The 27,787-nt window shown below is 41.0% G+C and overlaps 2 protein-coding genes across 7 annotated transcripts in view; one reads left to right on the top strand and one right to left on the bottom strand.

Moving 5' to 3' along the window:
- The window catches only part of LOC121631287 (protein unc-79 homolog), a 35,743-nt gene extending 25,227 nt beyond the window's left edge, over positions 1-10,516 (top strand). For 4 of the 5 annotated variants that reach the window (XM_041972096.1, XM_041972095.1, XM_041972092.1 and 1 more), the window contains 20 exons: positions 107-1,372; positions 3,199-3,300; positions 3,656-3,772; positions 3,906-4,008; positions 4,100-4,240; positions 4,373-4,411; positions 4,538-4,650; positions 4,739-4,824; positions 5,186-5,359; positions 5,626-5,694; positions 5,784-5,894; positions 7,041-7,145; positions 7,235-7,312; positions 7,434-7,523; positions 7,626-7,801; positions 8,988-9,171; positions 9,261-9,464; positions 9,587-9,664; positions 9,764-9,805; positions 9,894-10,516. In XM_041972096.1, the coding sequence (XP_041828030.1) occupies positions 107-1,372; positions 3,199-3,300; positions 3,656-3,772; positions 3,906-4,008; positions 4,100-4,240; positions 4,373-4,411; positions 4,538-4,650; positions 4,739-4,824; positions 5,186-5,359; positions 5,626-5,694; positions 5,784-5,894; positions 7,041-7,145; positions 7,235-7,312; positions 7,434-7,523; positions 7,626-7,801; positions 8,988-9,171; positions 9,261-9,464; positions 9,587-9,664; positions 9,764-9,805; positions 9,894-10,082 (3,467 nt within the window). In that variant the 3' untranslated portion in view covers positions 10,083-10,516. The remainder of the gene's footprint in view (positions 1-106; positions 1,373-3,198; positions 3,301-3,655; positions 3,773-3,905; positions 4,009-4,099; positions 4,241-4,372; positions 4,412-4,537; positions 4,651-4,738; positions 4,825-5,185; positions 5,360-5,625; positions 5,695-5,783; positions 5,895-7,040; positions 7,146-7,234; positions 7,313-7,433; positions 7,524-7,625; positions 7,802-8,987; positions 9,172-9,260; positions 9,465-9,586; positions 9,665-9,763; positions 9,806-9,893) is intronic. The other variant, XM_041972094.1, reaches the window with a different exon arrangement.
- Positions 10,517-13,757: 3,241 nt separating this feature from the next.
- LOC121631288 (proline-rich membrane anchor 1-like) lies at positions 13,758-26,143 on the bottom strand. Of its 2 annotated transcripts, none has more exons than XM_041972097.1 (4): positions 25,345-26,139; positions 24,408-24,549; positions 21,775-21,907; positions 13,758-14,993 (listed from the first exon to the last, which is right to left on the bottom strand). In XM_041972097.1, exons 1-4 carry the CDS (start codon positions 25,624-25,626, stop codon positions 14,894-14,896), a joined length of 657 nt encoding a protein of 218 aa, XP_041828031.1. In that variant the 5' UTR covers positions 25,627-26,139; the 3' UTR covers positions 13,758-14,893. The 2 variants fall into 2 exon arrangements, with proteins under 2 accessions (XP_041828031.1, XP_041828032.1); XM_041972098.1 differs by lacking the exon at positions 13,758-14,993 and adding an exon at positions 21,043-21,122 and having other exon boundaries at positions 25,345-26,143.
- Between the last annotated feature and the right edge of the window lie 1,644 nt (positions 26,144-27,787).

The following is a 27,787-nucleotide window of genomic DNA, read 5'->3' as shown; positions in this document are numbered from 1 at the left end:
CATAACTTAAGCTATGTATCAGAGTGCATCAGCTGATTTTTTTTTTGCATAATATTTTTCTTGTTCCTTTTATATGCAATTAACAATTTTTTTGTTTGTGTATCAGGTGACATTGAGCTGTCTGAGTACCGTGAAGCAAGTGCCCTTCAGGACAGCATCCTACACTGTGTGAGGGAGGAGAGCACCAGAAAGAAGCGGCTACAGGCAATACACAAACAGAAGTCTCTGGACATTTCCAACACAGACTCCATCCTCTTCAGTCTGGATGAACACCGGCGGAAATCTTGCATTGATCGTTGTGACTTGCAAGTGCCCCCTGTGGTCCTGCCTCCATCCTCCGCCATGTCCCGCAGGCATCATGGCAAGGGATCTTCTGACTGCTCATCTGTTCGGGTTGATCCTGTGGATCGACGAGGTTCTCGAGGAGGCCAGTCTGACTCATCCAAGCCTGTCATCCCAGAGGTCCGCCTCAGCTGCATGGAAACATTTGAAGACAAACTGGACAATGACTCTCTGGAGGGATCAGCACTAGAGAAGGAAGATCAAGACCTCATTGACCTCTCCTCTGACTGCACCTCAATTCCAGAAAAACACTCACTGCTCTCCATGTCTGACAGTGACTCCTTGGTGTTTGAACCTCTTCCTCCTCTAAGGATTGTGGAAAGTGATGAGGAGTTTGATCTTAGCACCATTATCAGCTCTAAGTTTAAGGGAAGTCCAAAGATTTCGGCTTCCCCCGCAAGCAGCAGCACTTTGCGGCTGTCTCCTGTAGTTCAGGTGAGTGTGGAGGACTGTTCCAGCAAACAAAAGACCTCAGACCAATTAGAGGGAGAGGGCAACTCACTACGGGAATTTTTAGAAAAGAGGCCTAAACCTGTGACTCCCAGCAGTTCTCTGGATCTCCCTGAACGTCCAGAGAACCTCTGCCATGAAAGCCCCCTAACTCTGAAGCAGAAAAGAGACCTGCTTAGGAAGACCCCAAATGTCCCTGACACCTCAATAGATGACACATCAGTGACCCCTGAAGACATGAGGATGGGACCTGGTACAAGTCCCTCTGGCAGGACTATCTTTCTGGACATCCCAGAAGACAAAGCAGAGCCACTTTCTTCACCAGAGAAAAGCAAGAGTAACAGCAATGATGATGAAGAGGATGGATATGACGAGGAAGATGATGATATGGGTGATGAAGTAGATAGCGACCCCAAACCTGACAATGCAGATGACAATGATGAAGCCGAGTTTAAAATCCAGATTGTTCCCCGCCAGCGAAAACAGAGGAAGATAGCGGTCAGTGCCATCCAGAGAGAATATCTGGACATTTCATTCAACACATTTGACAAGCTGGGTGGTGAACAGAGCGCTGAAACCGGTAAGAAAGGAGAGATAAAACCTTATATCATTTTCTTTATTTCTTTTTTTAAAATAAAACATATTCAACTTATATTATTGCTCGTGCCTATTGCACACACCATTGAATTTGAGTATTTATTGTTCATATAATTGGAGGAAAAGCACAAAATGACCATGTAATCAAGAATTTAAATAATCTAGAGAAGCCTGTGTACATAAAGGACAAGGCTGAAAACAAATACTGAGTGGGCTACAGGCAACACTTAATGAAAAACATACATAATTTTCTAGCTGAAAACATAAAAGTCTCAAATGTCTCTGCACCTATAAATGCAAGGTAAAAAAAGAAAAAAAAAGCCGATACAGTCAGGATCTAGGGATGCTATGACCTTCTTTTAACCTGTGCTTATTTATTGTTTTGGAAATCATAACACAGCATCCTTCAGGCTACAAAGACAAACTATCCATCTTGTCAATGCACAAATTAAAAAGTAGCTTCTATGACGGTATGATGGCAAGAGATTGTGAAACTAGACATTGTCAAACTAGAGTATTCATGGGTTTTGTAGTAAATCTGGGTGCTAAACAGGCTTCAAACTGCAGTCTGTAAATCTGTCATCCACAGAATATATTTAGATAAAATTAAAAGGAGACATTCAAAATGACAACTGGTCTCCTCAGCTCCTAAAAGCTCATAACGTGTTGTTAAAGGAGGAGTGAATGCAACATAGCTGTAAAATGTTCATGTCCTTTTGAATCATATTGCAAACACAAAAAATCAAAATGAGCATAAATAAAAAAGAAATAAAAAAACGGACAAAAAACAACAAGCAAAGAAACAAAACAAAGAAACATCTGTGCTTTATTATCTTTGCACAGTTTTTCAATAAATATTGGATGCAAATAATTTGGTTTAAATTAAATTTTAAACAGCATCCCACCTCTGTTGGAACACAAGAAGGTTTATATTATTTAAACCGCTCAGATCTAATATGCAAGAAAAATAAACAAAAAGCTGAAGTAAATGTTACTAAAAGCTTTGTGTTACACTGATTATCTCATATCGACTGTTTATTGGTCCTTAAAGCGTTGAGTGACGCTACATTTAGTGCAAACACACCAAGACTTGGAGCTGTCTCTCTTTGATTAACATGTACGTCACCAACAACTTTTAAGAAAAAACTTAAAAGTTTTCACTCCAGACTTGCTTTTAATACATGTTTTCTATATTGAACCGCCATTAAATTCATTATTCTAATTTCTCTTTGAAAAAAGTCGTGCTTTTCTTTCTTTTGTGAACATTATTTTGCATTATTTTTGTGTAAAATGTTTTTTATGAAATAAGTTTTACAATTGTGTTACCATAGTAACATTTTCATATCATTATCAGCATCATTATTAACTATCAATCAATAACATGTGCAGCTCCCTTAAGTCACTGCCCTACCAATCACTCCAGCTTTTTGTTATACTATAGTATGTTTCCGCTATGTGTATTTACTTTTCCCATAATACTTACTCTTCAGTAATGAATGCTTCAAGAGTGCAAAAGAGGAAGAGGAAGAGGAAAGAAAAGGAAGAAAAGCAAGATTAAATCTTTTTATAGGTTATTATTTTCATGCCAGCATTTGTGAGATCAGACCAACCTGCAAACTATGACTTGATGTCAGAGGAAATAATGTGATAAAGCACGAAACTTTGTCATAAAATCAGTACTAACCAGTGTGCTGATATTAGGTATTTGTTCAGCATTTTTGCTGACCAATATTATGAATTTTTTGGCATCGGATGACATATATTCTGATGCCAACACCCTGCCCATCATTCATCTGCATTGCCTTGCAGATCACAAAGTTATGTCCACCTTGGAAAAACCTCGAGAATCTGCCTCAGCCCCAACTCTTGAAGCTGCTATGCCTGAAACAAGCCATCGCTCTTCAGTATCAAGTAGGATGGAAACACACTACAGATTCTGTTCAGCAGCTTCAGATTCTGTTTATTATTTCTTTTCAAATAAGGCCTGGTAACTTTGTGTCAGAACAGGAAAAAGAAATAGAATATAATTTGGCAAAATATCCATAAAAACTAATAAAATTAAGAGCTAAAAATGTATTGAATTATTAAATTATTGTTCCTCTGACAACTTGGCTAAATGCTTGATTTTTGTCCTTGGAATACAATCTAAATGTTATTGATCATCTCTTTTCATGTCTCTCATCCATTGCCATTTAATCATCATATGTTGTTGGTAAAGTAGAAAGGGGTTTTTGCAGATACTTAAATCTAAATTTCTGACCTCTAGCTCAGTACCGCCAGGTGAAGCGAGGCTCTCTGGGAGCTCTGACGATGAGTCAGCTTATGAAGAGACAGCTGGAGCATCAGTCCAGTGCCCCACACAACATCTGCACCTGGGAAACAGGTCATTCTCTTTGGACTTTTCTCTGTAATGCTCTTGAGGATTCATGTGGATGTGGTAACACATGAAAAAAAACAGTAACTAATTGCACGCTAGCTGAAATCAAACTGGGCACACACATGTTCTTCCTTTGCAGGCCCTACAAAGACCAGTCTTCTCTCAGCGCCAAGCACTGTCAGCATGTTTGTCCCTGCGCCCGAGGAGTTCATAGATGAACAGCCTACCACGATGTCTGACCGGTGAATGAATCTTTCAATAGCCTTACCTGTCTTGAAAGAAATCACCTTAAAGCTCAATCCAGCCTGGTGTATTTTTTATGTCATGCCCCAGGTGTCGGGACTGTGCAGCTGTGCTGGAGGAATATGATGAGGAGACTCTCGGCCTTGCTGTGGTAGTTCTTTCCATGTTCATCCACCTCAGCCCTGATTTGGCTGCTCCTATGCTTCTTGACATCATGCAGTCTGTGGGCAGGTAAAACACAGCAGCTCCTGCAGCAGTCATTCCACACAGCACTTCAGTATTAAATGAAGTTTCATAACTGGCTCTTAGAACTCATGCATAATTCATTTCTGAGTCCTGATCTGCTGCTTTGACTCCTTTCAGATTGGCATCTAGTGGTAATTTTACTGGACAAGCTGAGAGGTATGAGAGTTTAAAGATGTCACACAAATGTGCTCACATATTCTCTGTGCTCATAGATGGGTTAATAATACATGTGAAGTGTGACAACCTTTCCAGTGCAGACATTTTCCTTGTGATGTTTGGCAGTATGTTGATCCCAGGGAATGTAGCAGGAGTGGCCAAGCAGTTCCTGCGCTGTATGTTTCACCAGCTGGCCCCTAACGGCATCTTGCCCCAGCTTTTCCAAAGTAACATCAAAGGTCTGATTTATTTAACAATCACTAGTATATAGTATCATAATAAGTTCCAGTTGAGCATATTGTCAAATTCTTCCTTTTTGTTTTACAGATGGGAGCTTTCTGCGAACTCTTGCATCTTCTTTGATAGATTTTAATGAACTGAGCTCTGTTGCAGCTCTCAACATGCTACTGGAGGTGAGGCTGTATTATTTAGCCATTTAACCAGCAGGGGGAGCTCTTGTCAAGAAAAAGCTTTGGTGAATCTACACATTCATCACAGGCTTGTTTAAAACAACAAACTCTAGAAACCTGCCATACTCTGCACCACAGTACCACTTTATTGTTATCATTAACCCAAAATAGAGGGAGACAACAGGAATCTATTGATGCATCAGCTTATCCAAACAGTCATCTGCACTCAAAGTGTCCTCAGTCCCTTCTCTCATCAAGAGCATTGTGATTGATCAGGACTGAATGATCAGTTAAATGGAAATATCCTCGCTTATAGAATTTTGTTATATAACCCTGTTATGGTTTATGCCTCTGTGCCCTCCAGGGTTTAAACAACAAAAAGAGCTTACCAGCAGGGGGCACAATGCTGCACTGCCTGGACAACATTGCTACCTTTATGGAGGCTCTCCCCATGGACTCTCCTAGCAACCTGTGGACAACCATCTGCAACCAGTTCCAGACCTTCCTCACAAAACTGCCCTCTGTGCTTCCTCTGAAGGTAGATACCAACTCTTCCGCTCACTTAGTCATGGGCTGATATGGTTTAATGTGATTACGACTCAAGGAAAAAGCATCTAGCAGTGCCCTTGTCGGGTTCAATAGGAGAGTCTTAAAACTGTAATTGATTTGACTCAAATTAGCGTGCACACCAGATCCAGGGATATGACCATGACCACTCAATATTTTTTATTTTTATTTTTGCTCTTTAAAATTATGATGGCAGTTCAGATTGGCAAATTGTTTTTGTGTTGGTTCACTCATCAGTGTCCAATGGACTCCAGTTTGAGGATTATCATTTGTCTTCTAAAAATCCCAACCACAAATGCAACTCGGGTAGGTTCAAGGCAGATATTCTCAATATCACTTTGCACCAAATTTTGCCTTTGATGTGTGATATTTTCTCATGTTTCACCATCTTACAGAGTCTCCTGGAGCCTTTTTCCAAGCTGCTGAGCTTTGTCATCCAATATGGCACATTCAGTTTGTGCTACCTTGTAGAGCTCTGTGGACTCTGTTACAAAGCCTTCAACAAGGTGAAGTTTAAAAAAAGAGTTAAACTCATCTGCAGTATTGAAAATGTTGAGCTTTGTTTCCTGGCCTTTCACTTAATCTTAGGTGCTACAACTGCTTCTCTCACTCTTTAGTCAGCTAGAATTGTGGCCATGTGTCACCGATGATTAAGTAAGCAATCAGCCAGTATTGATTAACATGATTAGTCGGTGTGCTCGACCCAAGGATGCATGGTGTGTTTCCAAGTGGCTGTCTGAGACAGAGATTGAGCCAGGGTTGTCTGCACTGTTTGGGCAGATGGATCCTCAGTCCTCCACCGCTGTCAGCACTGCATGCTTTATGTCTCCTGCAGTATTGATTTTCTACACACTCTTTAATTCTTCACCTGATGATATCCGCATTTCAAAACCCAGAGTTGTTATGAGTGATTGTATTTGGATGCAGTCCTGTGGGGTTGTTTTATGGCAAGGCAAGGGCTCTGGGAGGACCAGGGGATTCAGTTTACCCTGGAGGTCAGGTTTAAAGTCAGGCTACAAAAGGTGCAAAAGTTTGTCAAATCATGCATCATTTGTCACAGCTGCACAGCAGTATATTTAACTGAGCTCCTGTAGCTTATGTACACCCTTTTGATTAGCTGTTTACCAAATGGACTTGCACCATTAACTTTTAATTATGCCATGTGCAGGTATGAGTGTGAACAAGCCACACGGTGAGAAATGTCAGAGAAACCTCTGCATTTGGCATGAGCAGAAGAACATGCGCTCACTTCTAACATAAGCAAACATGACTGCAAAAGGAAAGAGAGAGGCAAAGTGGAAGCCAGAAGATGACAGTATGGTTTGTAAACAGGCAGATTGGCTTTGTGTGGAAGGGATGAACAAAGAGAGCAGCCTGTCCTCAGGGAGGGAGAGGGCAGCCTGACAGCCTCATCTGAGCTGCCTGGGACTCTGGGAGGAGAGATCTGGACTGGCCTAAATCTACTCCTCAGCTTCACTATTCTCTGTCTCCCCGGCTCCCCTCCATCCCCTCCCGCTGCCTGTCCTTCTCCCTTTATTCAAGCTACAGAGTTTATGCTCTCTGCGCAGCATGAGTAAGGGAGAGTGATAATAGAAAAAGGCAGTCTTGCTGCATCAGTACATTTACTCCACTCTCTATTTCCTTGCATCCAGGAGAGAGATAAGTTCTACATGTCCCGCATTGTGGTGTTAGAGCTTCTGCAGGCTCTCAAGTTCAAGTCTCCAGTACCCGACACAAACTTGTTACTGCTGGTCCAGGTAAAAATGATGTCTTTTATGCATCTCACTCATTAATCACAATGCTGCATCTTGAATACAGTTGTTAAACATACTGTGGATGTTGCCAGTTTGTTTGTGCAGATATCGGCACACGGCTCGCAGAATCCACCATCATCCAAAAACACATGATCTCAACGCTGCCGGGGGTGAGTTTTAAATCTTATTGTGTTAAGATCTTATTAAGATCGGCCTCATAAAACAGCAGGAAGTACAAATAGACCCCACTGTGATTCCTCCTTAAGGATAAACTGCTTTTGTTCTCAACAGTGTACAACAGCAGCGATGGAGTGCATGAGGCAATACATAAGTGAGCTCCTGGACTTCATAGCAGATATGCACACACTAACCAAACTTAAAGTAAGTTTTACTCCTTATGAGAGTCCCTCAACTTGCAGTTGTTTTTCTTCCATATTCTGTCCAGCCTTATCTCTTTTTTCTCACCCTGAATTGGTTATTCAGAGCCATATGAAGGCTTGCTGTCAGCCCCTGCATGAGGACACTTTTGGGGGCAACCTGAAAGTGGGCTTGGCACAAGTGGCAGCCATGGAGATCAGCAAAGGCAATCACCGTGACAACAAAGCTGTAGTCCGTTATCTTCCCTGGCTGTATCATCCACCATCCACAATGCAACAAGGGTAAGATCTTTCTTTTTTAAAAATACTTTATTAATCCCATTCTTTCTCTGCATTTAATTAATCTTAGTTACTAGGAGCAGTGAGCTGCCAGACCAGGTTCTGGTGCCTGGGGAGCAGTTCAGGGTTAAGGGCCTTGCTCAAGGGCCCAGAGTGGTTTTACCTTAGTTGCCACCCTGGGGATTTGAACCCAGGGTCTCCAGACCCAAGCCCACCACAAGGCTTCCACTGTCCAAAGATTGACAAACTAATCGCAGTTTCATATTTCAGACTTTAAGGGGCAAACCAAATTTAAACAGATATAGTTTTACCCTCCTTATTTCCATGGCTTTGAGCTCTTTAGCTTAAAAAATGTTATGGAAACAAACAGTTTTAATTTCTACTTGTATGAAGCCACTTCATGACAAAAATCACCTCAAAGCGTAGCAACACCTTCCTACAGAATAAAAAAATCTCACTCTGAAACAGTGCTGAATATAAGAAATAGATAGTTGTTGATTATTCCTGCTATGATTTCTTGAAATATAAATATAAAAGAAACTATCTTCAAACTAGACATAAAGCAGAGTAGTTATTCATCCAAAGTCTGCTTTTCTACAGCATGTTTAGTTTTATTTGTTATGAAGTGCATTGAAAAATCACTGGAGTCAAAGCACATCTCATGTTTTCTGTGTTACAGTGCTGCATTGGATTTGTAATATCAGTACTGAATCTATCAGCTCTGAATGTCATGTAGTGTCATAAATAGAATGAAAGGAAAATGTAAAGGTTAAAACAGCAAATTGAGCTGTTATATCTTGACAAATCATATAATGTTATGTGACCATACACCATGTTATCCTGATAAAATAGAAATGTGATTTATGTGAAAAGAAAAAAGCCTAAAAATATTTTGCTCTTGCACACAATATTTTCTCAAAACAAGATCAGTATGACTTTATGGTCAAAGGTAAGATTGTAGGTCGCAGTTATTTCAGGACTTTTTGCAGTGCCCCATTCTCTGAATAATTTACTAGCCTTGCTGTAAATAGCGTCTACAACAATAAAAAAATAATCTTTACAAAAACCAGTGTGACCAAAATAGAAACTAAAAATATCAACCAAATTAACCAAATATGAGGATATAGATGTAGAAGCTGTATTTTAGGTGATTTGTTTAACTGGATTTCAACTTTTTTTTTCTCTGTAGGCCCAAAGAATTCATTGAGTGTGTGTCCCACATCCGTCAGCTATCCTGGCTTCTTTTGGGCTCCCTGACGCACTGTGCCCTGCATCAGGGCTCCACCTCCTGCATGCCCATCCCTCTGGATGCTGGCTCCCACATTGCAGATCATCTTATAGTCATCCTCATTGGCTTCCCAGAACAGTCAAAGGTCTGGCTGACAGGAAACCTTTTATGTAGTCCCACCTATTTTTTTTCTTCTTTAATCCTTTTTAATTTTGTTCTCTATCTCTTTCCCAGACATCGGTGCTACACATGTGCTCTTTGTTCCATGCCTTCATGTTTGCCCAATTGTGGACCATCTACTGTGAGCAGGCAGCTGCTGCTCCATCCCTGCAGAACCAGAACCAGACAGAGTTTTCTTCTAGCGCCATCCTCACCGGCTTGGAGTTTTGGAGTCGGGTTACACCCAGCATCCTGCAGCTCATGGCCCACAATAAGGTGGTAAGTGCTCATCAAATTAGTCTTTTCATTTGGGAAATTTGATTTTCATCATTTTAATGTCATAAGAAAAAACAGAGTTATGTTAGATAAAATCTTAAATTTAATTCATATTTGTCTCTCAGATGGTAGAGATGGTTTGTCTTCATGTCATCAGTTTGATGGAAGCCCTGCAGGAATGCAACTCAACCATCTTTGTCAAGGTTTTCTTTGGCTTAAGTGTTTCTACATATGAATAATACTGCACATGGTTCCATTATCATGTAGCCTAATACTTTTTCATCCCTTTATCTTCAATTTAGCTAATTCCTATGTGGCTACCCATGATTCAATCAAACCTTAAGGTAAGGCTTCAATATTTGGTAACTAACTATGAACTCCAGATAATTTGAAGGAAATATTGTTGTCGTCCTTTTATTCTTCCTCCATCAGCATCTGTCCGCTGGGCTGCAGTTACGTCTCCAGGCCATTCAGAACAGGGTGAACCACCAGTGTCTTCAAGGTCAGATGTCAGGAGCCCCACCATTCGCCCTGCGAAAATGGCTTCAGTGTACCCAGTTTAAGATGGCTCAGGTGGAGATCCAGTCATCTGAGGCTGCCTCACAGTTCTATCCCATGTGACCTGCTCTGAACTCACTGCTGGGGCCTCACATCTGCATCCATCTGTCGTGGCTAAACCCTGTGACCAATAAAAGGACTCGGGCATGAACTGATACTTTGCGGGATCCATTTAAAGTGAATTGGTTTCAGCACTTTCAGTATAATCCTTGTACATGCACTGGAAATCTATGCTATTTTAAATCACTAGCTCTGGGACTGTGTTCGTAGTCCTGTGTTGGGTAAATGTATCAGGTGCCTAACTGTTATATTCAACAGATTTAAAGAGTTAGAAGGACAGCTGAGAAAAATTTGTATAGACTCATGTATAGGCAGGGGTGTCAAAGCAAATGCTTGTTGAATTTTAAATATGTGCACTCTATTACATTCATATCCTATCACATTTTTAAGTTGCTTGGTTGCAAGCTGGACAATAAAAGTACACATTTTCTAAACAATGAGATTCTTTATCATTTCGTATGAATTGCCTAAATAGCCTCTTCAAAATTCAAATGTGACATTTACTGCCCTTTGATGTCCTGAATGATGTGGAAAATGTCCATTTTACCATAATGTCTGCTCTTCTGCACGAGAAACTGAACCTCAGGTGTCTGCAAGAAAATGACATGACATGCATTACCCAGCTCCCATCTGAGATCCTTATCAGCCTGTCAATCAATGCTGCCTTTTGCCATCAGGGCTCAGATTGATTAGAGGCCACTCTGAGTTGCGGCAGCGGCTTTGTAACTCGATAACGTGGAGCCAGACATTGGAGGTAAACAAGACTATTTTGGTTGCGCCCTCCTCCCTTCGTCCCAAAGTGGAAAGCAACCCTCCTACCCCATGACTCCATCCCTCTCTTCACTGGCAGCAGCGAACCAGATTGGCCCACGCATACACCCAGCAAATACAATTACCTTTTGGCCTAATGGGGTTTGTTGTGATTAAGCATTGTTGTGAGGTCTAACTATATTACCACAAAGCTCTTGTCTGAGAATAACAGATGACATGACAGCAGGACTAGAAAGCTGGGCAGCACATTAATCTTTGTTTTGATCTTGCTACAAGGATTTAATTATCAAGCTTTAAGATGAATTAGATCTGATGGTATAATTGTATTCTGCTGGGGAAAAATTATTATATTGGACAAAATAAGCCAAAATTAATTTGCACATTTTTTTTTAATATTGCTTTTCAGTCACTTCATGTATAAAAGGTCCCCTGCTGAGAGGTGTCTGCCAGATGAATCATTTTTATTATGTTATCACACAATATGACTAATGTACATCAACACGGGCTTACACACACTCTTTCCGGTGACCTCAAGCAAGCTGAATCAGGCTGCAGTGCCCCTTCTCATCAACCGCTAGTCTTGGCTAATCAAAGAACTCCTCTCCAGCCGTGCCCCATGTGTGAATTTGTATTAAATTTATGTTGAATGCCGGTGTGTAAGTGCATGTGGGTAGATGTGTGTGTGTGTTTAATCAAGTCCCTCTTTCTCTGTGGTTGCATCTGTCAGCCACTGCCACTGTTGTGATCGTTTGAACTTGCAGCCCTTTCCAAAAGAGCCTCTCTCATTAGCAGCAGCTTATGTAATCAGTGTCCCACAGGTATCCAGCACTTTCCCCGCCCTTGCCTGCCTGCCTGCTGCCTCCTGCAGGACCATATGGGAGTGCTGACCTGATGAGCAGGCAGCTGGAGGTGCTGAGGGTAATTAGCACTGACCGACGGGCTCTCAGGAAGAGAGGGTGTGAGTGGGTCCTCAGAGATTGTGAAGGTCAACTTTGAAAGCTCTGTAAGCTCTTATACACATATGCACTCATGCACTTCATGTATCACCAGGTGTGTGCATTGGTGGAATACTTTGATTAAAGCACATGTAAATCAAAGAATCTGTGTTATCAGTACCCCTTTTGCTTTGAAATACACTTTTGAGAGTCTTAGAAACTTGTTGAGACAGTGAGAAACCCTGGTACCCCTGCGTAGTGCTGTCACATTGCTTTTATTACAGTGAAATCCACAGCTCCCTGGCTGGACAATGCATGAATGTTTAAATTGCTCACTGTGTCCATTGGTATTACCATCAAATGGCACATCTAAAGCAGGGAAGGCAAAGTACTCTGGCCCCACTTTCACATTATAATTCATTGACATTCCTCTTCAGTGCTCTTCTCCATCAGCCTGCATGGTACAGGTTGGGCCCCTTTGTTTGTCTCACATCACTGGCTACAGTTCATGTGTAGTGTGCAAATGAAACAGAAATGGGAACATGTCTGTATGAGGTAATGTAAGAATCTAGCCTCTTTGAGAGGTCTTTTCAAATCTTCCACCTCTTTGTATCTTTAGTTAAAGTCTAATTTTGTTACAAAAGCTTGCATTCTTGTTATAGCTGAAAAAAAAAATCCTGCATGCACACCCAGGATTTTTGGTGCCATCCTTATTGATAGATCTCAGAGCTAGCACAATATGCAACCCATACATTTTGTGCTTTACTTCATTAAGCCCCATAGGGTGGAATACACTTGATAGTCACAATTCATTAAAGATGCACTGTGTGAGACAGTCTGAGAGAGTATGTCCTCCAACGTGGGAGGGTGGGCTGCCCAGGGAACACGTCCAGTGCAGCTTAACCCAAAATGTGTATGGCAAAACCCAGCACAGTGTGCACAAAGATAGGCCAAAGCTAAATATTAACAGCCTCACTTTTTTCCCCTTGACTACCATGTCTCTTTTAATTTAGCAGCAACATATCTGCACATGTATCCTTTTCAACACAATAGACATTAGGTTTGTTGTTATATACAGTTTTATTTACAACTGAAAAACTCAGCAGTGAAATCAACTTATGCACATCTTTTTATCTGTTTGGCATAATGCATAAATTGTGTATGTACTATTGATTGCCATATATACATTAATGGCTTGCTCCATCAACATGACAACATTGACATAGATCTAAATGGTAGCACATTGTTTAAATCTACTATGTATAAACATATGATCTGTTACAATGTACATGAAATAACAGTCCAGAAGGCAGATATTTAAATATCAATATTTACATTCATGCATCCATCATTTCTCTCATATAGGTACATGGTGGGGTATATTGTTAGCTAATACCTGTGCATGTTTAAATGCAAGCACATGTTTTTTTTTCCCAAATTATCACAGTTTAGCCAATATCTATAGTTAACTGACAGCCACAGAGCACAGCCCACGCTCACTGACTACACTCATCTGCATGCACACTCACAGACAGATGCACACCCATACGCACACACATGCATGCACGCAGACACGCACAAATTTAATGTAAAAAACACCCCAAAAGCAGTGCAGCGTTGAGTGATGCTCCAGTTCAGCTCAGTTGTGTTTTTTCATCTGGGATGTGGAGGGTGACAGCACTGAGTCCTATGCATCCCCGCAGAGGCCATCCTCTGTGCAACCTGATCCCTGGCTATTGGCTAACTCTGGTATCACTCACCAGTCACAAGGTCAGCCCTGGGCTCATGTCCCCTGTTTCTATAGCAATGGGCTAAGCCCTTCTTGACAGGTAGAAAATTGAAGATTGTCAAATCCAGACAAAACATGGATGAAGGCATCTAGCTGACCCCAAGACTGGATATACAAGAGCTAACAAGATGAGTTGTGATAGCAGAGGTACTTGCATTGAGTTAACAAATCAAAAGTAGGTGATGTTTGGAAAACACACATTCACATCGCACATCATAGATACCCCTGACCTTTTAAGCCCAAGTCTCAGGGAAACAGAGAAATATATCAAACACTCAGAGACAGAACAACTGATGGCAAAACTCTTTGCAGAGCAAGCGGGTTTTCTGCATCAGTGTCTCAACAAACTGACAGCAGGCTTAAAGCATCGGAGCGTCACAAATGAATTACATAGTTTATAAATTATTCACTTAGAAAACAGAGCTATCAAGAAATAAGATGAATTCATCAAGATGTTCAAGATTTGTAAAGATGTGAGTAACTTACAGGATAGGTTTTTAAGTAGAAAAATAAATTCAAAGATAGATAAGTAAATAAATAGAGGAAATAAATACATGAATGTCTTAATTATATTACACGGCGCTTAAGTCTTTTGTATTTTCTTTTTATTTATTTATTCGTCTATTGTTTTGGCATGGTAAAATAACCAGAATGTCCCATGCCAATGTTTCTGCTCATCTTTATGTTAAATATGGATTTCTTTAAATTGCATAGTCAGATGAATCCACATGTCAGAGCCACATCATGCCTCTCACAGAGCATCTGTCTCAAAAATGGAGAACAAAAGATAGACAGTGTGAGGACTGGATTATAAAAAAATGTTGCATTCTCTGTAAAAACTGCATGCATGTTATTTGTTGCGTGTAATGAGCTGTCCCATCTGGCCACCCACGGGACTGCGGGGCTGCTGTATTGTCTGTTGTTCCATAGCAGATGTCAACAGTGCATGAGGTCTGGATCTGCGGCAGACTGGCAGACAGTCCCTCTCCAGCCAGCAGCCAACCAGCCTGTCAGCAACACTTGCTGTTACTAAGAGCATACTGTTCAGCCTGCTGTGCCACTTTTGACACCATGAGGGGAAGGGGGGTATTGTGAATCAGTCTCTCAATCCTCTCTGCTTTGATGTCTTTTTGCCTTTCTTCTTTCTTCTTGAGTTAAATGGTGTCTTCAGTCCGAGCAACATGCCAAGCAAAGAGGAAAAGTTTACCTATTTCAAAACCTCAGGTTAAACCCTGTTGCATTCTGGGTGAAAAGTACTTTTACTCAGGATAAGGTGAGATTTAAAGGTGAGTCACTTTCTGTGCAAACCAGGAGACAGTTTATACCACAGTGTTGTTTGTACCCATGGTCTTCTTGTTTCGGATGCTCATGGCATACTCCCCGCGACTCGTTCCATTCTCCTCTTTTCTCAATGGTTTCCTGTAAATAAACATTTTTACAACATGAGAAAGAATTCCAAGACAAGAGATTTCCATCGTTACTTTCGCTCTCCGCTGCAGGCCATGGCATTAAGCAAAGTTTCTAGTCTGTTAACCTTCAAGCTGATTTGATTTCTCCAGCTGCTCTGGTTGGATGTGCTGGTCTAAGCTATCCTTCCTAATAAGCCAAATGTTTAAAGGTCAATTTTGCAAGGAGACAGGAGGAAAAGATAGATCACAACACAGGGGATAAGGCAATTACGTACTTGGGCTTGCAGATGCAATCTTCTCCCTACGTAAGGCGTATGTTAGGCTGTCAAAACAACTTGGGAAGAGCATCAATACATAACCTCCTGTGAAATTCCTTCTTAACACTGGTTGCACTGCAAGACTCCTTTCTGTAAGTTTTGCTGCAAAATAAAGCTGCAACCAATGAGTCCCTCACTCCTACTGGCCTGCGAAAAGTAATATAATTCAATGCAGCCTTTTTCATGCACTCCTTAATGCCTTTGTGGTTATTATATTTGTCCACTGTACTGTAGCCTCTGCACCGACCCCCTCGGCTGCTCTCCTCTGCATGGGCTTATGTAACTCACAGACAGATCTGAATACAGTTAGTAAAGTCACTGTCCCACTCAACACTGTACACTGACCTCCCCAGCACAGAGGGCCCTTGAGCGACATCTTAAGTTAGTGTCTTCTCACCCCTCCTCTCCTTTGAAAGCCCAGCCTGGCCAGCACAACTTTACCAAATAGTCACTCAGTTCAGTCTTGCACAAATCTTTTGACCTTCTCAGGCATCGTGCAATGAGGAAATTGTGCAGGAAGGGAGTCCTCAGGGTGAAATGAGCTCATATATGACGTAATGCAGTCCAATGGAAATACTAGGCCATTTAATTATTAGCTTTAGATTATTGTTAAGAATTGAAGACATATCATTTTTTCTTCTCAAAGGTGCAATGCATTTAATGCAGTTTTTCCAGATCAGAGCAGTTTTTGCCCAACTTAAATGAGATTTCTCTGTTTAAATTATATTACATAGATACCGTTTGTTGTGTCTAGAGACTCAAAACTTACCTTTAAGCTGAGTCAACACATGTGAAACATACATACAAAAATATCATTACAAAAGCAGTGTTAATGTTTTTTTGTTTTTCACAGAAACCGGCTTACAGCTTCAGTATCTCTTAGAGAAAATGTTCAGGCTAATTAGGCATGTATATATCTTTTTTGCATATTAACAATATACATACGTTGTAGTAGAGTGTCATGTATTTTGATAAAGCTCCATAAAGATTTTTTCATGCCACCTAAATCATAATCCAAATAGAAGCACTCAGAGAACACAGACCTCTGCCAAGCCATTGTAATTTGTTTTTGCCAATGATTGTGGCCATTATTTTTGAGTTATAAGCTCTAATGGCAAAATTATCCCTGTCTCCCCATAGTAAAAGAATCCTATTAAAAAATCCTGGATCCAGGCAGTGATTCAGATCAAAATCTAATAACTTATTCCTTGTTCCATTTCATAATTTTTCCTGAAAATTTCATCAAAATCCATCCATTTATACCTTTTTGAGTTATGTTGCTAATAGACAGACAGCCAGCCAGCCAGCCAGACAGACAGACAAAAAAAACCCAACACCGCTAAACACATGACCTCAGCCTTGGCAGAGGTAAAGAAAATCCCTATTTAATCATCCTAATTGTTGAGCAGATTTAGCCTCACCTCAACAAATCACAGCACATAAATGACACTAAAAACTAACATGTTTACCAGACCTTATTTGATTTCGATTATGAATTACTGTTTCCCCCAATAAAAGACAGTCAGACAGTCAAGACATTATGTGGATGTTGACTCATTTACAATTCATTTATAGTGGTTAACAGTTGTTGAAGGCCATGCAATTCATGCTAAACAGTTCATGTTCCTGTTTAATACAATGCTACAAACAAAAACTAGATGTGTGACTATAACTATAGGACCAGTGTCAGCTGGGAGGGTTTGTATGGCTGAACACACCAGAGACACATGCTGGCCATGTAGGACAGATGCTGCTTGCTGTGTCCCTGCGGGGCCAGGGGAAAGCCTTAGAAAAGGAACTGTCCAGCCTCAGGGTGGAAACACATTCTGCTGTGGGGATGGTGGTGCTGGACTGAAGCAGCTGCAGCTGGGGGATTTGGGATAGACCAAATTTTCCTCTGAGGGACAGTGTTGTTTACAGCCAGCCTGGGAATTCTTCTGCTTAAAATAGAAAGTCAATGGGGTTGATTTCCTTTTAAAGTCATGCAATGTTCTAACAGCTCACACAATGGGTTAGAAGTTTTATATTTATATCCATCTGTCAATGAGTCATTCAAAGTTAATTTTCACCAGTGGGAACAATTAGCTGTTGCTAGGTACAACTAAAATCATACATGATATGGAAGCAGATCAATGTCTTTCTGTGGGAGAAATTTCCCCAAAGACAAGCTGACCCAGATTCTACCAATAAAGTTTTGGACCCTACCAAGTTTACAACATTTTGTGGCGTTTCAGACTCATTTTTTGTGCAATAAATAACTATTACTACCATTATTCTTTATCATTCTACAAACATGCAGCAGCATGTAGCAGAAGTTTGCAACCACCTTCAGTTTAACATGGTGGTGGCATCATTATCCTGAAGGGAAGTCTTTCTGAGAGAATACTGTAGATGGATGGATGCAGAAAAAGCTTTAGGCCCTGCAGTGCTTTAGCCAGAGTCTGGACCTGAACCCAGTGGAGCATCTCTGGAACTGAAAATTCTGATAACCATCCAAACTGAGCTTGACCTTAAGCTTCTACATAAAATGTGTGCAAAGCTGGCAGAAATACAGAACTGCGTCTAAAAGTCCTGGAAAAAAAAGTGTCATGTAGGACAGTATGAAGAAAAAACACATGAGCTGAAAATGAAACAGAATAAAATTAAGAAAACTTCAAGGAGTCTGAAAAATATCATGTCTTTCTTTTAGAACATATGTATCATGACAAAAGTTTAAGAAGCAACTAGAACAAAAAGAGACAAAACAGAAACCCATCACTATGGATCCAGTGACATTTTCTATTTATTTATGAAACAATGAAAATTTTGTGTTTCTGGCAAAAAAAAAAAAAAAAAAAAAAAAAAAAACCTAGATGGCAGCATGTTTTTAAATCAATTTGTCAGCTAAAATCTCCCAGGCTGCATGTAATGAACTTTTTGTGCAGATTGTTATTTTCTTTTTAAATATATACAATAGAAAATTAGCGCATTAGCTTTGGAGGATGATTTCAAAGTACTCCTCTGGTTATAATTTGCTGCAGAGCCTCTGTCTTAATTATTTTACCAAAGCATTTACTGTAATAACAAAGTCAGGAGTGGGGGAAAAGCTGTTTAGGTGATCTTTCATTTGTCATGTTTGAAAAGTCTACTAATCAACAGCACATTTGAAGGTGCTTCTGTTTTGCTTATTTGACCCAAGATGTAACCTCCGCTCAGACTGACCATGTCACTTCGGGCCACCACACAGGGCAGAGCACTGGGACCTCAAACCGACCTCTACCCAGGCCTTCAATAATAGATGCCATGCTGTTGACACATGACAGGTGGCAACACAACACTTCACAGGTTAGATGAATATTTCATTTCAAAGCTGTGCAATCACAGCACACACTTTCCTGTTTGAAGTTCGGGGAATGGATCATGGTGAAATTGGGACATGTGTTGAGCTGTTTACAATCACACCGGCCATCTGGAAATTAGCGTAACAACCTATGGTTTAAAGAAAAAGTATTAAAAAGTATACCAGCTGTTAAGATCTGTCACCAGCTTTGATATTGCTAATTTAGCAGTTTTTGAAAATAAAACAAAGGAGATTAATAATGCATCAGTAAACACTGGATTTAAAACCATTTTAGAGCATTTTGGGTTTTCTGTCTTACACTCAGACAGGACATGCTGTGATGTATTATCTGCCTTTGGTCCAACCTCCCAAAGCACTAAGTGATTGGCAAAAGCTTTCATTAATCAGTTGGTTTGAGTTTTATTTGTTTTGGCTTCTTGGATGGCTGACTGCCTGGACTGCAGCATCATGTCTTTTGCTTTGGAAGGCACAGCAACACTAAAACACAGCATGTGTCTGAATCCTCTTCTCTGTGCTTGCACACACCAGGCTCCCTAGGTGCTGTAGACTCTGAATAGAATTGTATGGACATGTTTTTTTCAGTCCCTTTGCTTCTGACAGATGACTGGCAGACAAAGATAATAAAAAATAACAAAAGGCCAGGAGGGCTGGGACCTGCAGAGCTGGCTCTTCTACTGTCTGTGGTGCTAAGGCTTTGGCCCTTGGCCAGCTGATTTTCATTGGGAAAGCCCGGAGCACTGAGGAGCTGGAAGGGCTATATATAACTGGCTGTGTTTTTCTCACTGACAAACCCTTTTTCCCATTGTTATTGACTAAGATGCTCAATTACAGCCTTTACTTTGCTTGGGAACAACATTTCATCTGTGTTTTTCTGTCTTTTTTTTTATTCCTTCTCCTCAGGAATGACAGATAATTAGAGCATCCATGACAAAATATTAAAGGAGTCACATTATATCCTGCTCTCCTATTGGCCATTGACTAATGAATGTCTCATGAGGTCAGCTGGACTCGTGTCTTTAAATTCAAAACAGAGGGCAGCTTGGCGTGGCACAAAGTCTGCAGTCTAGAGCCCACTGAGCTTGAGGACGCGACCTGCTTGCATGTATAAAAGATGCGGCCTGCGACTGAATGACTGCGCAAATTAATTCATAAATAATAACGTGGGTTTGGGGCTAGAGCATGTATTGCAACAACACTTTCTTACCACTGCATTAAAAAAGGTGCCCCTTGGCTACACAGGGGGCTGGAGAATTGCCATAATGAATTCCTGAGCCAACCACCCATTACTTCCACTGCCTGACTTTGCCTATTTGTTGTTTAAAGGAAGGAGAAATAGAGATCTGCTGAGGGAAGCCATATTTGGCGTGCAGACTTAATATAATTCTATAAATATAACAAGGTATGACACTAAATCTTTTTTTAAGATGCATAAAAAAAATATAGAATAGCTTCAAATCTAGCACACTTGGCTGTTCTGGCATGGTTGGGTGTAAATATGTCAAGATGATGTACGTATGTATGTAAAGTATTTGTGGATGGTTGCACACAAGTATCCCCAGCTCACAAACGAACATTTGTTAAATGTCTTCTTATATGCATGTGGATGAAAGTGTGCATGTCTGACACCATGCTGCGCAAATGGCACGAAGAGAATTGGGTCTGGTTGTGCTGCAGGCTAAAACCTCACGTAGCTTTTTTTTTCTTTTCTAATAAGCCAAATGGGAGGAAACGCTGCAAAAGCTGCATCTTGGGATTCCTCTGCTGCCTTTTGAACTCACATCCAGAAAGCCAGCTCAGTTCTCAGAGGCTTTAGACAGTTATGTAAATTAAAAACAGAGCTGTATTGTCTGGTCATCATGCACTTCGGCTAATCAGTTGCAAGAAGAAGATTCTTCTGCATGACTCAGTGTTGTGTGGCTTCCTTACTGCCCTTTACAACCCATTTCATTATGTAACCCCCAACTTTAGTGTGAACGCAAAGGGTGATGGTAGTTATTCTTAGATATCCAGGTCCCAACCATGCAAACTTTAATGCTTGCTGGATTTAACAATATGTGGATGATATGTGCAATATTTACGAGATACAACAAACTTTTGAGAGGCAGCTGTTGGACTGTCAATGACACAATGTTGTTTTGCTGTAAATAGTCGATTGCAAAAAGTATGTGTGTGTGTGTGTGTGTTTGGTGGTGGGGGGGGGGGATTGGGTGGAGCAAATTCCTTTTAAAAGACGCCATTAAAATCCCAGAATTACAAATTAGGAAAAGCAAGTTAAAGTAAAAATACTTTAAATAAGAAAGACAAGCTCAACTGTTAAAATTGGCAAAGAAATGCAAGACAACAGATTTTGTTAAGGTTTTATAAATGGAAAGAAATAAAAGTGATTCTTGATAGAACAGATGGATGATCTTGTGTGGGATCCCTGGTGGAAACAGGGCACCAACTGAAGTCATTGTGGAGGAGGGGTGCTGGTTCTTAGACCCTTTTAGATTGAAGATTGACAAAAAATTAACTCTCAAACTTGTTGACATTTTATGGAACCTGACTCGATGTGTATGCTAAACAGTGCTCCATCACATAGCTACAAGTTCTCCATTGCTTGGCCAGCCAGCAAATTCCTCAAAGATGACCAAAGATCCTTCCTCACTTCTCTAAAATAATTACATCAGAGGAGGACTATTTACCTCTTTGAACTGCATTAGGAGATTGCATTTTTATTTTATCATAAACTCATTAGGAAACTGACAGACTGAGAGGATGAAAGGCTCATCACTAGTAAAAGGTCCCTGAATATTTTTATAGGCCCCAAAAAACCCTGAATGTATCACTTGTTAAAAAAGAAAAACAAGCAACTTAATGATCTGTCAAACATATATTCTTCTGTTAAAGACAAAACTCACTTTTCTACTGCAAACATTCAGGTTTCAGGTTTGTTGAGAGCACTGTAGCTCAACAAGATCATTAATCTTAATAAAGGTGATCTGACTAATAACTGTGCATGCAGTGTTAGGCCTCTGCATTACTTAAACAAGAAGTCTAGGAGCTGGTAGATATAAAGAACTGTATCATTCCTGTGAATTATTTTGGCGGTAGATTCAAAGAACAAGACAAAAATTAGAGGAATGACATCTAACCTCTTGATAGCCTTGTAGCAGATGATGATGGCTGAGAGGAGGAAGACGAGTGATGCACAGCCCACTGTACCAAGTACTATAAAGTCCATCTCCATCCACCAGGGCCTCAGAAACGGCACTATGGGCTCTGCCACTGAGGAAAAGAAGAAATGAAGGGGCAGGAGGAGAGAGGTGGAGACACAGAGATAATAAATATTATTTAGCCAATTCATTCATTCATTCATTAATAAATTCATTCATTCATTTATTCATTCAAAGAATAAGTAATATGCGATGGACTGGCGACCTGTCCAGGGTGTACCCTGCCTCTCGCCTGCTAAATGCTGGGAAAGGCTCCAGCTTTCTCGTCACCCTGAATTGGAAAACGGTGTAGAAAATTAATAAACATTAAGAAATGAAAAAGAAAGCCTGTACAACTGCATGAATGTGCTAAAATCACAGCACTGACTTTACTTTAGTCATTGCTTGGTGTTCAGCTCTTATACAACACAACAACAGAGGAGCATGGAGGTGATTTTCTTCCCTGCTCTCTGAGCTGAAAAGTAGTTGTGTCCTCGCCTGTTCTGTAGGTCTTAGGTTCAACGTTCAAAGATATCCAACCCGACACCATGAATCATTTAAAGTCCTGTCAGCCTTCCTTACACCAGCACTCTTGTCCACACCAATTACTGTTGCAAGAACCTCCTGCTCTTTCCACATTAGATCTGTGTAGAAGTACCACTCACCAGGAATGTTGTATAACATTATGTGCATCAGCAACTCCGTGTCTGTAATGCAAAAACTTCTCTCATTCTGCAGCATTTGATGTTTTCCCAACATCACTGAACCTATTTAGTTATGTGGACATCTATATTTGCAGGTTAATTCTATTTTCATGCACCTTAGGAAATACCGTCCACCATATATACAATGACAAAGTAATAGTGTTGAGGTATATGCTGTAGCAACAAATACTTCTTAGTAACTTTCTTATTTTCCAGCACAGCACATTTCCACAGAGCAAATAAGATGGCACGGCTCTCTGTGGTACAGCATGGTGCGTCATAAGTCACTGTGAATTTAAAAGCTCTTTTCAACCAAACTTCCATTTTAATCCTGCATTTTGCCAACGGCTGTAGGATTTAATTCAGTCAGTGGTAAGGATCTACTTTATTTTGATAAAGCGCACTCCTTTGAAAGACCCTCAAATGCCATTTTTAGCATGCAGACGCTTACTTTACAGACAATTTTCCTCAAATATTTTGGATTTGTTACAGACAGATATGGTCTCAGTCATTGTCCTAGTTTTTCATGTTAGCCATGCATACTAGATGCATTTTTAAAGACTACACTTAAAGCAATATTTTAGCTTTAAGTGCTCTGAAATTCAGGCAACAGAGGGAATATCAAGATAATTATGCGCCTCTATAGATTAAATGTGTGAAAAAAGCCAAACTTTAAATTAATTATTCATGGTGTCTGCACCCTCTGCAAACAGTTCTGTGTAAAGCTGAAAAGGGATAAAAATTGGCCTGCTTATCACATTCATCACGAAAGCTTCAAACCTTCTGAGTGCTGTGTTCAGAGCTTCCCTTATATTCACAATCGGGCATCCAAACTCCCACTTTTCTTTGCAGTCAGGTGGCCATGGCAGCACTCATGCAGTGACCTTGACAACAATCAAAGAAAGGTCTATAACTCCTTATTCTTGGGTAACTCACATGGTGAGTCAGGGGAAAAAAGAGATCCATCTAGATTGACCAGACAGAAAATAAAAAATCATTGGAAATGATTGATTAAAACACTCCCACTGCTTGATGATTAAGTACTTCACTCTCTTCATAACGTTAAGGGCCAAGAGTGAGTGATTCTAAAGAGTCATGGTAATAGCTCAGATTGACTGCATCATCAGCAACACCTGTCCCATATTTCAATGCACTATTCATTAAAGTGCTTGAGACGACATACAAATCATATCAACTTTCAGCAAGCAGGCTAGTGAAATATGTTTGCCTATCTGTCAGTGGATTTACCATCTCAGAGTGAAATGAAAGAGGAGCGTGGGGAGGAGAGACTGCTACAACAGGCAATGGATCAGCACAGATATACTGTACAATCTTACATTAAACACGGACTAACACACACACATACACTTTATGCTGCTGGCTCAACTTCAAAACGAAGCTGGAACTAGTGGGCTGTTTCATTAGCTCCTTATCTGTATCATAATAAGCTAATTTAATTAACTCATCTGTGTTCTGACCAGGGGTCCTCCAAGGGAAACCCTACCACTGAACCACTAAGCATGGCAGCCCAGCAGGGGGCATGGATTTCACAGTGAGCTTGGTACTCCCCAAGGTCAGACCTGGCAGATATTTGCCCTGCGTTCAGCTGTCAACATCCTCCTGGCCCTATTACGTGCACAGATGTACAAAATTTCACTCATGCATGGGCACTAATCTCAGGGGGGTGATGGTCCATTTTCCCTCTGTGTATTTATGGAAACGCCTCACGTTTAAACGGTTTCATCACACTAGGTGCTTGACAAACGATTAGCAATGAGATCCAACTGTGGGGTGAGAGCAGACAGTGAGACAGGCTGACTTGAAGGGAGACAGGAGTAAAACTTAGGAGGTGGGAGCTTGAGATCTTACCTGTGGTGCCCAATAGCCGTGGTGGTGGTGGTGGAGGCGGTGGTGGAGGGAGGGGAGGGTATCTCTTGCAGTGGCATGCCAACTGGCACTGTTCACTAACTTTCTCCACCACAGTCTGCGAGCATGACCTCTGGAGCTCTCCCTTATGGATAAGGGGAGAAGAAGAGACATTGCATTACTCAGAATCAGCATCAGCACAACAACTGTGCAGCACAAACAGTGATGTTTGAACACTGAGCAGCCTCTTAGTTAGGAGCTCTGTGGATATCCTCTCAGCATTCTTTTCACATCACAGCTCCAGTGTTGCTGTCACTGGAGCTGCTGCTTTGTGTACTACATGCAGAATAGTATCACGTCGATGGCTGCAGCCCGCTCCCTGTAAGAAACCACCCACCAGCAGAGTGGGCAGCAGGCTGCCCTGAGGAGTGTGCGTGGGTGGATTTGGAAACTCAAGCAGATCACATTACACATGGACCCTGGCAACACTGTGTGCGTGTGAACAACAGCTCACCACTATCTGTAGGCAGCAGCATGGGGCAAAGGTTAGAATACTCATCACTAACATATGCCTGCTGCAGGGATCCTGGTGGGAATGCTGTTATCATAAAAACACAATTGGCTACTCCATGTTCCCACTACAACAGAGCTGAGTGTCTACAGTACGTGTGCGCTTGTGCATAGCGGTATTTCTCATGCTTTACTGGGAACTCACAACAAATGCATGAATAACAGTATCTTATAAACACAGGTGTGCCCTGGAGGGGTAACCCCAACATCTGGTGCAAACTCATTAAAAGAAAAAAAGTATAACAACTGCTTATAAACACCTAGACTACCATTTGTTCCACAGCTCTTATCCACAGTCCATCAGTAAATTAAACTTAAGTTACATTTGTATAACCTACTCTCTTGCGTGAATTGACAAGGTGATGCTTACCTGGCATGAGAGTAAAAACAGTGAGAGAAGGCAATGACAGAAGAAAAAAGGCCAAAAACTTAAAGTAAATGGCATCAGATCTTGGACCAGCATTCCTCTTGCGCTGTTCTTGAAGACACTAGGCAGCGTTTCCAACAAATGAATGCAGTATACATAGGCTTGAACTGTTTGGGAAATAACCATCCACCCTATCCAGTTCAGCGGCGTTATCTGTGACAGGCGTCTCCAGAAATAGTTTATGCCACAATCATTTTCCTCTTGAAATCCCGTTCTCGATGGCATAAGACAGTCGAGCCGGTGGAATGAGTAGCAAATCTCGATAATTCACATCTCGAAAGTAGTTTCTTTTTTTCTCTCTGGCACTCAGACAGCGACCGTTCAATGTGAGGGCGATAGATGGCCCGTACCTTACATCCCTCCTCGGCTGCAAGCATGAGTGCAAATGGGCCACTCAAGCCATCGAAGTTGAAGGAAATAAAAAAAATAAAACGAACAGGGAGAGATCCTCAGGGATATCGTGCGGTAGGATTCCTCGCAATGGCATCACACATCCCCTCAACTTATCTAGGCTGAATACTGTATGGGCGAGTCCGGAGGGCAGAGCCGTGGGTTAAAGTGATGCATCCCCCTCTGTGCCAAAATACAGCGGGCTGTTTTATACGGGAGCATCACCGCCGCGCACTTGATGCAGCGCTCACATCAGCTCGTCCTGACAGCGTGTGCTCAAAACAAATTCACCCTCCGCTCCTCAGAAAGTCCCCCCCTCCTCCAAAACACATTGAGGAGGTCATGTGGTAATGAAGGCGTCGGTAATGTCAGCACAGGCTTTGTTTGTTTTGCTTTGTTTATGTTTATATATATATATATATATATGTATATATATATATATAGATAGATAGATACACACACACACACAGAGGTGCAGAAAGTATAGCCCACAAAGCGTGGAGGCGAGTCCGTAAGGATGACGCGTAGACCGAATTAAAGTCAAGTGGAGAGAGTGCAAGACGCCTACCAACTGAAAGCCCTGCCATACCCATGTTTGATGTGCTGCGTGCCTGCTTAAACTCTCTCTGCTGCTCCAGTGTCCCAAAGTAGGCTGAGATAAACAATCCTGATGTAAACTGGCATTTACTGCTAATGCGCCACAACACAGACAGTTCTAACATTTGATGAGTATTTTAAAATCATAGCACAATGGTTGTAGTTTGTAAGAGGTGATGCTGTAGGGTAGAGTGCAAAGACTGAGACAACAATGGGTAGTTTTTTAAGAGCAGAGTTGCATAATGTTGTTGGTGGTCTTCACTGGGCACAGTTATGAAATTACCTCACAGTCATGCTGGTACTAGAGAGCCAACGTGACATTCAAATGGTTGATTGACAGAGCAAATAAAGCTTCACTGCTCATCCTGGTGTCTCTTACAACAGGCAGAGCTAATGGAGAAGAGATTTTTTGGAGGGTATTCTGTCTGTATTTAAGGATGAATTTGCCAGCTATACTTGATTTCACTGATAACAGTTTTAGAGCTGAGAAATGAATTAAGTGATAAGCTGACCAAAAAAAAAAAAAAAAAAAAAAGCAAACTTTTTTGCAAGTTCCAGTTTTTTGTGAGAATCGGCTGCTTTCTATATTCGTAAACCCAACATCAATCAAGAAACCTGATGCTATCCTTATATGATTTAATATTTTTATATGATTTCACCCTCCTTCAAAGACTACAAGCTCTTTAATTGCTGCAACTGACAGAGAAAATTGAGAAAATATCTTCCTAAAAGAAACTCTCGAAAAGAGCTCATACCTGAACTCAGGAAGCTTTGCAGTGAAGCTTAATTGCTCCATGGACAAACCGACTGTCCAGCTGGCCTGATGGTCAGTTTCATTGCTTATTCATGTTTGATTTATCTGCAAACATTTGTTGTACCCATGTGACTTGTCCTCTTCATCAAAGATTATGTGCATGTGCTTTAAACAGCAGAAGTTAGAGCCAATTGTGTCACAGCCTGCTTATCCCAAATAACACAAATAACATCTAAGCCGACTATTCAAACAACTTTGGATTAAGATCAGTGGATTCAGCAACCAGCCCTGAAGCTTTTTTTTTTTTTTTTTTTTTTGCAGCTGAGTATTTATGACATGTCTTGCCTATCAAAAAGCACTTCATAGACAGTAATGGGATGAGCTCATACAAAGAGCTGTGGATGACTTTTAGAGTGGAAAATCCATAGCCGTGGTTAAACTGCATCTGCACAGTCCAGTGGGGAGATTTTTTTTAGAGTTTTTGAAGGATACCACAAGCCTGCATTTGGCATAGTCTGCCCAGCAGCTTTAACTCGTCCATCCTCTCCCACAGTCTGTCCCAATATTGATTATCTGACAAGAGGAAAGCTCTACATCCTCCTATTTCCTTCCTGCTACCTCAACTCATTCCAACAAGCAGTGATC

Source organism: Melanotaenia boesemani, chromosome 20 (assembly GCF_017639745.1).
Source record: "Melanotaenia boesemani isolate fMelBoe1 chromosome 20, fMelBoe1.pri, whole genome shotgun sequence".
NCBI lineage: Eukaryota > Metazoa > Chordata > Actinopteri > Atheriniformes > Melanotaeniidae > Melanotaenia > Melanotaenia boesemani.
Note: the sequence above shows the minus strand (reverse complement) of the source record. Positions and strands in the feature narration are given on the sequence as shown.

What these genes read in the sequence shown, in the direction of transcription:
- LOC121631288 (XM_041972097.1), bottom strand. Translation starts at nt 25,626, where the DNA reads ATGCCATCGAGAACGGGATTTCAAGAGGAAAATGATTGTGGCATAAAC. An exon ending in ACGGCTATTGGGCACCACAG is followed by an intron (nt 21,908 to 24,407) that starts GTAAGATCTCAA and finishes TCTTTTCCTCAG; the next exon opens with TGGCAGAGCCCATAGTGCCG. An exon ending in TGCTACAAGGCTATCAAGAG is followed by an intron (nt 14,994 to 21,774) that starts GTTAGATGTCAT and finishes GTTTATTTACAG; the next exon opens with GAAACCATTGAGAAAAGAGG.